Raw genomic sequence first — 12785 nt, 5'->3', positions numbered from 1 at the left:
TAATTAATGTATATTGCCAAAAATATTATACTTTGTGCTTTTCTTGACTAGAACATGGGGTTGCAGGATGTGAACTAGAATGATCTTCGGTATAAAAAAAATCTTATTTTGAAAACCGAGTTTAATTTCTAAAATTTTCCTTGTTTGACTCATTAGCAAAATTTTAAATAAAGCTAGTTTTCAATATAGATTTTCATCAGTACAACTATATTTTGTTCCATGTAGAAACTATTTATTTCCCAATGGTGCTTATGGCTTAAAGGAGATGATCTTCTCTTTAATTTGGAAAAAATTGGGAAGTATTGGTCCACATTGTATATGAAGAACAGAAGCAGAATTTTAGAGATGCTTAAAAAATGGTCTCAAGTACAAACTGGATGTTAAAAGCTTCCAATAGTCTTATTGAGTAGCAAAAGTTGAAAATCACAAGAGCAAAACCTTGGGCAGTGTAAATACCTACGAAGTTCTGTAGAAACTATGCAACTAGCCTTACTATGTTTGTGAGGGCATTATATGAAAAAAATACTTTGCAAATGCTTAATAAATTTTTATACTATAATATAAATTTTTATACTGCATCATCAAAGAAGAAAGTTTTAAATGATGCTCACATTTTTAAGTTAACTACAGATTGATTGGTTCTGGGCCTTGAAATGCAAAATTTGGAGGCGGGGGGGGATATTTTAAATGCTACTTGCTACTTACTAATGCTACTTGCCTAAAATAATTTTGATCTCAAAATGTATTTTATTCTCTGTGCTTAGCCAAAATATCTTTGGATGTAATGCTGATGACATTTTGTCACTCATAAAATGGCCTGAGCATTTTGGGGGTCTTTGGACACTTTTAATGTTATCTGACTCTAGAGTTTGGATTGAAGAGAACAGACAGAGACAAAGAGGTACAAAAGGAGCTGGCTGAGAATAGCCAGGAACTATTACAGAGAGATTCAAATGCATTCACAGTAGAAGAAAGCTGAGGAAATGAATGAGGCTTGTGATTCCACTGGTGGACCACATGTTGTTGGAGAAGCAAAGTTTAAAAATTTGGATGAGCTCTGTGATGTCAGGAGGATGATTCTTAGATAGTTTAGATCTATCCTTAGATCTATCCTTGGATATTTTAGTAGATCCATATGCTACAGAAAAAGGCTAACTGTCTTGTATGTGAAAGAAGAAACTCAAGATCTGCTTATCATCAGTTGCAGTGCTGAATTAATGAAATTACAGCTTGCCTCTCAAATTCTTCCTTGTCTGTATCAACATGTTGTGGTGATTGCATTTATCATTGATATTAAGATTGGAAATATTTTGGCTTTTATTAAAAGGGAAAGAGGAGAAGAGTTTCGTATTTCATTACTGCTCAGTTTAGGCAGTTGCATTTTTAAGATGACTGGTAAGCCATTTTGGCACAATAATGAATTTGATGAAAATTGGGTATGACATTTATAAATTATTGAGTAACACTTAACAGAGACCAGTTCTGACTCAGCTTCTTCAAAGTAGCACTGCTATGAGATAGCAGATAGCTTTTAACATGGGCTTCTATATTGAGCTTTTTTATCTTTCTGGATCCTCTTATTTCTGCATTTGTTTTTCAATAAATTGTGTATATAGGTTTGTCTGTTGTCTTTGATGGAAAAAGAGATGACTATTTTCCTGAACTGATAAAGTGGGCAACTGAAAATGGAGCATCCACAGAGGGTTTTGAAATAGCTAACTTTGAAGAGGAGGGATTTGGTTTGAAAGCAACAAGAGAGATAAAGGTGAGCATGTGAACATTTGACTTAGATTAGAAAATTGTGTTTGGAATGTATCTGCAAAACTCTGAAATGCTCACCCTTTTCCCCCTTCTAACTGCTTATGCTGTTCTGAAACATTGTGTACTTGAGAAAAACATTATTGATAAAATAGAGTATTATTTTGGATGACTACTGGTAGTACTGTGAATTTTTAATCAATCTTTTTCTTTTCCTCTATGTTGCCTATACTGTTTACCAGAGTGCTCTACCACACTGATGTATCCCTTTATTCCATGTTTTCTAACTATTTAGTCTCTTCTTTCATATCCCTTTTAAAGAACTGAACAAGGTTTTTGTCTGAAAAAGAGGTATTTGCAATACCTATTTAGCCTCTTCTCTTCTTCATTCCTGTCCCTTTTAAAGAATTGGTCTTTTTGTCTCAGAAAGAGGTGTTTGCAATATCTATTCTCCAGTGAAAATGAAAAAATCCCCAAATTATGGTAATTGTAAAGGATTTTTTTAATAGACACACACAGAGTTAGGTAACTGTTAAAAGGAAAGCATTTAAAATTGTGTCTTTCCATTCCTATTTTGTAGGTGGGAAACAGCTTTGAAGACCAATCAGCTGTTGTAGAATGACTACCAGAAAATGAGCCCAGTATAATAATTTAAGAGCTTCATTAGCACACAGTTAATAGATTGATAAAAATCCTGAACCATTCTTCTAGAATAAAAACAGCCAATATGAAAAAACTCTACTGTGAGAAAATATGTGATCATGTAATTATTAGCAATATAATGTGTCTGGTAGCTTTAAGGTTGTGTTGTACATCGTAGCAGTTCCAAAATGGAAGGGCTTTATTTTGTATCTGAGTGCCTGTTTTAAAGCTTTGTGTAATGCAGATTGAAACACTGCTTTCCACAATGTGAACCACAGGTTGTTTGTTGAATTTGCAGTGGAAGAGAGAGAAGGAAGAATTTAGATTCAGAATAAATTTGATTTTAAAAAAATAATGCAAACAACTTGTAATTTAAAGTTGGTGTATATTTGAGACACTTGGCATATCATATAAATGCTGGCTGACCCTCTATTGCATTTCTTTCCTTTCTGTAGGCTGAAGAATTGTTTCTGTGGGTTCCTAGAAAACTGTTAATGACGGTTGAGTCAGCTAAAAATTCAGTTTTAGGTAAGAGCTCAAGGAAGTTCTTAAGAAAGAAATTAATATTTATGGGATCTTTCAGTAGGAGACTTTCTTTTTTTAGCTGATCTTCTTTATTACAGGGCTTGCTTATCATGCCAGCCATCAGGTTGGGAATACTTAGAAACTTGAAGTGTCAGTGGAAAGAATTTAATTTCCCGGTTAGTTTCTGGCTGAGTGCACTGGATATCTGCCACAAGTGTTTGTGTTATTTTGAACATGTATTATGTAGCTTGTATAGTACTTGGAGATAAAATGTTCTGAGGTATTGAGAATATTGTTCTAGTTTTGTAATGCAATTGTACACGAGGCATTTGCTGTGTCAAAAATCTTGCAGTATAATAAAGTGTAGGCTAAATATTTTAGAAACCTGAAAAGCTTTTTCTTTTTGTTAAGTGCTTACCTGTTATTTAATCATGTTAATTTAAAGTAAATCTAGGATGATATTTTCCATGGAGAATCAATTTAGTTCCTTGCCTTTCTTGGTTGATTCAGGATCTCTGTATTCTCAAGATCGAATTCTTCAAGCCATGGGCAATATAACATTGGCATTCCATCTCCTTTGTGAGCGAGCCAACCCCAACTCCTTCTGGCTGCCCTACATCCAGACTCTCCCCAGTGAATATGATACTCCTCTCTATTTTGAAGAAGATGAAGTACAGTATCTTCAGTCTACTCAGGCCATACATGATGTTTTTAGCCAATATAAAAATACAGCTCGACAGTATGCCTATTTCTACAAAGTTATTCAGGTAAGAATCTTAAATATAGTATATACATATTGTTCTCATGATCCTTATTGTGGAAGGTGTGAAAGCAGTGATGCTGAATAATAGTACAAGTATATTGCCCTTGAAAGTCTCAATCATTAAAGCAATTTCTTGCTGTTTTTTTTTTTAACTGCTATTGAAATTTGGCAGTTCTGTAGGCTTATAGATATATAAAAATGTATTTAGGCGGTTGAGAGAAGTGATTATTGCCCTTTGTTTAAAAATGGGTGAGGCTTCATTTGGAATACTGTACAATTTTGGGCCCACCAGTGCAAAAGACACATTGACAAACTGGAAACTTGTTGACAAACTGGACTGAGACCAGAGGAGGGCTATTAAGATGTAATTTGCTTCAGCCCTTTATCTGTATGGGAGACTAAGGGATCTGGATTTGTTTGTTTTGGGGAAAAGGAGATAATGAGTGATCCAGTCACTGCTTTCATCTTGCTACTGTTAGCCAGGCTCTAGAAGTTTGTGGGTTGGAAACTTTTCTATATGACCTGCAGAGATCTGCAACCTATGCATGGTTCTATGATTCTTTGAAAACTGTCTAGTTTGCACTTAACAAAGTAAAATTATAATTGTTAATTGACAGAATAAAACCATTGCATATGTTGTATTTCCAATGAACTGGATTAACTTTTGTTTTCAGTTCTGTTTAGTGTAATTATTTTTGATTGCTTTCAAATACAAAGATAAACCCATCTGGTAACTGGGTATGGAGAGGCTTGAGATGGGTGAACTTCTCATTGTGTTCTGAAGTAATGATTTAAACAAGTTTCTGACAGAACTCTGTTAGTCTGACTGATACCTGGATATAATGTTGTAGTGAATATTGATGTGTTGTTCTCAAGGTAGTGCTCAATGTCCAGACATTCAAAGCTTTTTTGTGGCACAATCTGTATAAAAAATGTATGGCTCTGTGTACTGAATCTCCCCAAATGTGTGATCTAGAGACATTTTGTTTGGCCATGAGAAAGGTCAGAAGACACAAGGCAATTCTATTCTCCTTTAGTGTTACCAGAGTTCCAAAGCTGTTCTGTCAACTGTTTTAATTTAACAAATCTTACATTATTTTGTGTAGCTGTTTGGTATTTCAAGAACTGAATATGTTTCAAACACAAATTCAGTTTATGGAGTGTAAGGAGCAGAGCTATACATTTTGAAAACTGAAGTAATTGAAAATGATTGGTGAAAGCCAAATCAGATGCACAAGGAATAAGCTAGAAACAGTGACTTTGATATTGGAAGGGAACTGAATTCTTCCTTCCAGGTGTCACAGTAGAGGAAATGATAGTTCAGCCACCACTTGTTTCTTGCTGTGGCCTCTCCTAGACTGCCAGTCCACACTTGATCTTCCAGCCTTCACTTAGTTTCTCAAAATGTGCTGCCTGATCAAACAGAGATGCTAAATGTTGTGCCTTAGAACGTTTTTTTCACCCTAAGAAGGTCTACTGTTTTTGACAAGTTATTAGCAGGATATTGTGGAACATTATCCAATTCTTCTAGCTGCTATTCTTGCTCTTGCAGTTCTTTTCAGAACTGAATCATCTCATTCAGCTGAACTATCACTATGACCAGTTCCATCATTTTCACTAATCCTGCACTAGTACTGTTATGGGAGAGGTTGTGTGGTTGCAACATTAGTTTAAAAAAAACCTCTGAAATGGAGAATGGTCAGAAAATGAGATCAATTTTTTTTTTTTTTGCTTTTATTGCTTGCCTTGTATTCTTGTTACATATCTTGTTCTATAGCTATTGTTTCACATTGTTGAACATGAGATGAAGGTAGGTCAGGTAGGAATCATTTGCTTTATTTACTTTCCTTTGCAGAATGAGAGGTAATAAGTATTTAGTTAAATTTTAAGTGGGCCCTGGTTGTTTGGTGCCTTACTTCAGCACTGCCATGTAACCACAATTTCAGCTAAATGTTTCTTCACTACTATTCAGCAAATAGTACTGTTCACATTAGAAAGTCAAATAAACTCAGTTGGCTCCAGGAATGACAACTGTATCTATTGGGCAGCTATTATTGATGTTTTTGGTGAAAACTTATGGAAAAGTTTAAATGTTTGATTTCTGCTTCTGCTCTCAAAAATAAGAGCCTGTAATTTATTAAATGGTGGAGGAAAGGAGTTCACAGAGAAAAAATAGAAGTCTTTTTCTTCCCTAAAACAGTACCATTTTTCCTTATTCATAAAAGCTGAAATTAATTTTAGTATCAGCTTGCATGTACTCATACCATATTTTGAACAAAATTGACCCCCAAAATACTAATGCTAAGGGTAATTCATGAGCAGATGGAAAAGGGAAGAAACAGTGAAAGAGAAATTTTTCATATAAATGAAAAAAGCAAATCAAACCCACTTGTCTATGAAAGGCACTGTACTCTGCAAGCTTGATTAAATGAGGGTTTTTTAGATTTTTGTGTACCATCATTTCATTCAGTATTACTACTGCTTTAGTAGAAGTGTTTAAATGAAAGCTGTCCTGTGTGACCAGGATTTTCATATTGCTTTCAGTATGCAGACTAATTTTTTTAAAGTAGAAATACCTTTTAAAGTATGTATTTTTAAGTATACAGATACATTTTTTATAATACAAAAATCTTAAAACTGTGTTTACTTTATTGATAATTGTTCTACTGTGGGAAGTAATGCTAGCAGCATCCTGAAATAAAAGCTGGGGTTTTTTGCTAATTGAAGATACTAAAAAAGGGACTACTTTGTGCAGACAAAATATTCTAATTGCAATGTTTTTAGTCTACAAGATATTTCTTATGGTGGGGGGAATAAAACGGTTAACAGGTCCTGTCTTCAAATGCTTCTTTTTCTTTCCAAATAGCATTGCTAGACTGCTTTTAAAATAATTTGGCTTCTGATAGGTGTGCAGTTTCAAACATGGTTTGAGAAGTGCTGCTCTGTTTTATTTCCTTAGCTTCTCCATAAAGGGTGACTGCTGCAGTTCTGACTCGTTCTCCAAGTGCTTAGTCTGGCTACACATGAAGAATGGGCAGATTTATGAATTTCACAGCTGTTGCAAGCTAAACTGTGGTCTGGTTTGATAAGCAGAAACAGGTGGGATGTTGAGCAGACAAAAATAAACTCTTGAGCATGTTAGCCAGGCTCTATAAACCACACTGACACCTCTCTAAACATATGTAATTTGATAACTAAAAAATAGTTAAAAGTTGTTGCAGATGTACTTCAGTGCGGCATTTGGCCTCTGCATTGGTATCAAAATACAGAGAATGCTCAAAAGATTACTTTCATTGCTGCAGACTTGTAGTTTGCAAGATTTTTTTATAGTTTGTTCCAAAGTGAAATTCTGTAAGCTGCAGGGTTTTCTCTTCTCAGGGGAAGAGAAAGGAAGGTATGTCTGTGACTTCCTTAACATTTATGAGCATTGCTTGCCTGAAGAAGGGTGAACAAAGCCCAGATGTTTATGGCTTAATGTTAAAAAATTTTTGTCCATTGAAATGTGGTATGATAGACACAAGAGGGAGCCATATAGTTTACAGACAGTCACAGTGAGATCATATTCCTAAAGAAAATACAGCCAAGTTTGAAGCTTTTTTAAAAGAATATGCAGTAGTCTTTGTGTTTAATTTTCAGGTGCATCACTATGCCTGTTTGTAGTCAGCTACAGAGAAGGTTTTGTGAATCAAAACAAGATATGAAGACAAGGAATGCACTTAGAGAAGGTGGAAGTGTCCAAACTATTTCCATTTTGAACATGAAAGTGTTGTATCTTTTCCCCAGCTGTAGTAAAGGCTGTTACTTCCTGCCTAAATAAAAGACAATTTTATGATAACTTTAGTTGTCTTTTAAAATCTTTGAAGTGGTAAGTCCAAAACCAGCAGACCATTAGCTAACCATAGCTTTTGCCATGGCTGTATGCATTCAGTGGCACTCTGTGAGTAGTATCTCTGTGTAGCTGCCTCTCATGTGCTGGAAAAAACACCAGTTTTGTGGGATTGTCCAGGATGGCAGTTTGGCATTGATTTACACACTGTTTTCAGCCTGTACTCTTTGGACCACTGAGGGACCACATTTTTTTTCTGAAGAGCAAGTTATCAGTCTGGAAAGAAATAAAACAAAAGACCTGAACCTCGATATGGTTGACAGCGCAGTGGGCCTCTGCTATAAGGCCTGATCAGGAGGAAGGAAGAAGTTAATGAGACCTTCTACAGATAGCTAAAAACAGCCTCACATTTGCAGGGCCTGGTCCTCAGTGGGGACCTCACTCCAGTATCTGTTAAAGGAACAGCACAGCAGGGCATAAGCAGTCCAGGAGGTTTGTGGAGAGCTTCCTCAACCAAGCAGTGGAGGGGCCAATGAGGAGAGGTGCTACTTGCATTCAGGGATCTCATACTTACAAACAAAGAAGGGTTTGCTAGAGATGCAGAGGTTGAAGACAGCCTTGGCTGTAGTGACCATGAGGTGGTGGATTTCAGGATCCTGAGAGGAGCAAACAGAAAGGTCACGATGCTGGACTTCAGGAGAGCAGTATTGGCTACTTCATGGATCTCCTTGGAAGAGTCCCATGGGATAAGGCTTTGGAGAGAAGAAGGATCCAAGAAAGAAAACATGGTTAGTATTGATAGAGCACCTCCTCTAAGTTCAGGAGCAGTTCGTCCCAAAAGCAGGAAGTCAGGCAAAAGTGCCAGGAGGCCTTCATGAATCAGCAAGGAACTCCTGGCAAAAACTCAGACGGAGTTTTTAACTCCTTTTTAAAAGGAGGCATAGGGAAGGTGAAAGCAGGGGCAGGTAACTTGTAAGGAATATAGAGATATTGTCCAGTCATCCTGGGATGTGGTTAAGAAACCTAAAGCCCAGTAGGAATTGCATCTTACAAGAGATATCAAAGGTGATCCAAAGGGTTTCTATATGTACATAGGTGACCAAAGGACTAGAGGAAATGTGGGCCTGCTGCTGGATGGAGTGGGGGACTGTGACATAGAACATGTAAAATGGGAGTACCAAATGCCTTCCTTTACTGGTAAGACTGGCCTTCAAGAGTTCCAAGTACCACAATGCCATCTGGAGGTGCCTGGACAAGCTTGAGAAATGGGCTCTTGGGAACCTCATGAAGTTCACCAGGGGAAAGTGCGAGGTGCTGCACCTGTGTTGGGACAACTCGTGCTATCAATACAGGTGTGGGTTGAAGGGATTGAGGGCAGCCTTGCAAAGATGAACTTTGGAGTGCTGGTGAAGGAGCCAGCAATGTGTGCTTGCTGCTCAGAAAGTGTACCCTGGGCTACATCAAAAGCAGGGTGGCCAGCAGGTTGAGAGAGAGGATTCAATCCCTCTGCTCTGGTGAGACCCCACCTGGAGTACTGCACCCAGCTCTAGGCTCCCCAACACAGGAAGGACATGGAGAGATTCCAGGGGATAGCCACAGAAATAATCAGAGGGCTAAAGCACCTCTCCTGTGAGGAAATGCTGAAAGAGCTGGCCTTGTTCATCCTGGACAAAAAGAAAAGGGAGGTCTTAAAGCAGCCTTTCCATAGTTAAAAGGGCGTGGGAAAGATGGGGACCAGCTTTTTAGCAGGGCTTGTTGCAAGGACCAAGGGTAATGGTTTTAAAAAAAGAGGGTTGATTTAGACTAGGTCTAAGGAAGGTATTTTTTACAAGAAGAGAGAGGGTTGATTTAGACTAGAAGGTATTTTTTACAAAAAGAGAGGTGAAACACTGACACAGGTTGCTCAGAGAGGTTGTTGATGCTCTATTCCTGGAAACATTCCAGGTCAGGTTGGATGGGGCTCTGAGCAACCATGATCCAGTTGAAGATGTTCCTGTTCATCACAGTGAGGAGTTGGACTAGGGAACCCTTAGAGATCCTTTCCAAAGCAAATTTGATGACTCTTAGTGATCTTTGAGCGATGATTTCCCAATCATCTTCCCATGATGATTGGAAAACTTACCTGAGGATTGGAAGAAAGCAAACTCACTCCTATCCTCAGGATAGAAAGATCATTCCAGGGAACTACAAGCCTGTTAGCCTCACTTCAGTTTCTGGTAAGTCCCATCCAGCGGGACTTTGACAGGCTGGAGAAATGGGCTGCTAATTGATATTTAGCAGGAAGTGCAAAGTCCTGCTCTTGAAGTGAAATGATCCCATTATTATGTTGGGGGACAAGCTGAGCATGAGCCAGCAATGTGTCCTTACAGCAAAAAAAGGGCTAATGGCATCCTGGCTGCACTAGGATTGTTGGCAGCATGTTGAGAGAGGTGATCCTTCTCCTCTACTCAGCACTGGTGAGGCTACATCCAGAGTACTGTGTCCAGCACTGGGCTCCCCAGTACAGGAGAGATCAGTTTAATTCTAAAATTCTTACTAAATGAAGAAGGCAAAGTCACCTATTTTAATAACATTTTTTAGCAAGTAAGCTTACTTTCTTTGACTCACTTTTATGTTTCTTTGCAAAGTTAATGAGCAAATACTTGCTTTCTTTTCCTTCTGTCAAGCTCCTCTTACTCAAGAAGACAGAAGCTGCCCCATGAGTCATACTCTTTTTAATATTTTTTTAAAATAGAATTTGGTAGAAGTTGTTAACAATTTTTAGGTATTATCTGTAGTCTGATTTTCTTCCAGCATTTCACAGGAACACTGTCAAACAGTTTTCTGACTAGGGTGTATTGACATCTGGACACTGTGAAAGTGTTGTTGTAGTCCTGTTGTGAATACAAGCTTTGCAGTAATCTATACAAAGATGTTTTTGTCTGTTTGTGTGCAGTACTGGACAGAGAACTTAATTTCCTGGAGGCTGTAATCCCTTTTGATCAGATACTAGATTTCATATATTATTCATATAAAATTTGACTAATTGATTTATCATGAATGAAATTCTAAAATCTAGCCATTAGCTGTTGGGGACTGGAATATCATTTTAGTTAGGATGTTTAACACATCAAGTTCTAGATTTCATCATAGCATCTTTTAAATCTGGTATTGTGTGTGGCTTCAATATTGGGTATATTAGATGAGATTTCACGTCTCTAGCATAGTTTTTACACCAATTTTTGAAGTTGTGATGATACTTTCAATATGACTTATGCTGCTCTTACATTATTTTTCTGTGTTGTTTTTAATCTATCCTATTCCAATAAGCATATGATTTTCCAGGTCAGCGTGAAGTAGAACATCTGGTGTCTCTCTGTACTTGGCTTGAAGACACCACCATTTAACTTTTGTGTGCTAAATGTTACTTGAGTTGAATGCAGACAAGTATACTGTCTTTTGAAACACCCCACTGAAGTAATCAGAAGGTGCTTATTATTTTTAAGTTGATAATAATAGAGTAATAATTTTTAAGTTGATAATAATAGAGTAATAGAGAATATTTTAATGCTTCCAAAGAGATCAATCAATATGCAGTCAAAAGCAGATGTATTTGAAACAGAAATTCAATTTTGTTTCTGTACCAGGTAGGTCTTCAGGATTCTCAGTGTTCTTCCCTGCTTGATTTATACTCATTGGCATACCAGTCAAATAGCTTTTTTTCAGAAATGATGTCAGCGACACTATGAAAAATGGGTGGAAGAAGGATGGCACAGTTGTAAACCCTGTAAAATCTTTCCCTTTTTTTACTTGTCTACTATGCATGTCACCTTAAGGAGAGATTTAAAATTGCATTGAGTGGGCAGTTGCAAAGGTAAAAATAGTGTTGCTATATAATTTGCTTTGTCTGTGTTTCAATGCCCAAGTTGTTCTTCTTGATCAATAATAAATAAATAGGCAGTTAATAATGAAATATATTTATGCTTTTCTGTGTTTTTCCTCTCTGTGAAGGCCAAAATATTGTATTAATCTGTTTTACTGGCAGCAGATTGAAGATTGACAGTATGCTTGTACTGTACCACTTAGTGTAGCTACTGTAAGGTGGTTTAGACTTTGCAAACATGTGCCAAATTCCTGATTTTTGTGTCACTTCTGGTACATCCCACCCCCGGCCATGATGACAGTAACAGCAGATCCTGGGGCTTTGTGGGGCCATTCCTGTGGCTGCCCCTCTCCATGGCAGAAGCAGCTCCAGGCTTTGCTGGGCTGTGTCTGTCCGAGCCAGGCAGATGAAGAGCTCGAGTCCTTGCGTGGGTGGGAGGTTCTGCTGCCTTCTTCCCCCATTCCTTCCTTGCTTTCCACAGGAACACAGCGACAGCTCTGGGCTTTGAGCCAGCCGGACACAGGAGGAGGTGTTTGGCTGTTCAGGCAGCGTTTGCTCCTCAAGCAGCTGTTCCCTATCTCCTCCAAGGAAAAGGTGGCAGGCCATATGGAGGCATCCTGTGGTCCAGATTCAGACGATGGGCACCAGTTGGACCATGCTGGCCTAGATCAGAATACAGGCACATCCTGCTTGGTGTCTGCTCTTGCTTAGAGTCAAAATGATTCGAAGTTGGAGGACAGATAGGATAAAACATATCTTTCATTTTGGTTATAGATGCTATCTTTCATTGTACAGACATTGCTAAGATCTCCTAATCAGCAGGTTTTAATTTATTTTATATTCTGAATGGATTCTGCTGTAGTGGCCTAAACGCCTGCTTTCCTCTGGAGAAGCAGAGATGTACTTCAAAGCATATGTGCCATGCAAAACAAAATTTGTTTCTGCTTAGTTTAAACCACATTTGGGAGGAAAAATACATTCTCTTGTTAGTAGTATGGGCTTTTAAGGCATTTTTTTGAAGATGGGGTTCTCAACCACTCTCCTAGTTGAGAATGCAGATAAGCATCTCTTTTTACAGCCAATAGAGTGGAGACAGTTTTTTGTTTGCTTTTCTGTTAGTAGCGTTTTTTTTAAACTGAGTTGCACTTTGTGGGACATTTGAGTCTATCCACAGGGATGTTGTCTGTGTCTTTTGTGGAAGTGAGTGCCTCAGCAGACATCAGGAGATCATCATGCACTTACAAGTATACTTTCTCATATAAAGTTTGTACTTATTGTGCAGATTTAATATTTTTCCTGATATAACAGCAGTTACCAATGTTCCATAAATTTAAAATATTATAACAAGCTGATGTTTCTTAGAGCGGAATACTCAAAGGATGTATTCTTTAAGCACTGCAAAATTATAC

At 37.7% G+C, this 12785-nt stretch overlaps 1 protein-coding gene across 1 annotated transcript in view; it reads left to right on the top strand.

The window, feature by feature from the left end:
- The window catches only part of SETD3 (SET domain containing 3, actin N3(tau)-histidine methyltransferase), a 61509-nt gene that overhangs the window by 26262 nt on the left and 22462 nt on the right, over nucleotides 1–12785 (top strand). The window contains exons 4-6 of the mRNA XM_054635791.2: nucleotides 1617–1765; nucleotides 2856–2928; nucleotides 3436–3692. Of these exons, the coding sequence (XP_054491766.2) occupies nucleotides 1617–1765; nucleotides 2856–2928; nucleotides 3436–3692 (479 nt within the window). The remainder of the gene's footprint in view (nucleotides 1–1616; nucleotides 1766–2855; nucleotides 2929–3435; nucleotides 3693–12785) is intronic.

This window comes from Agelaius phoeniceus, chromosome 6, assembly GCF_051311805.1.
Source record: "Agelaius phoeniceus isolate bAgePho1 chromosome 6, bAgePho1.hap1, whole genome shotgun sequence".
NCBI classification, from domain to species: domain Eukaryota; kingdom Metazoa; phylum Chordata; class Aves; order Passeriformes; family Icteridae; genus Agelaius; species Agelaius phoeniceus.
Note: the sequence above shows the minus strand (reverse complement) of the source record. Positions and strands in the feature narration are given on the sequence as shown.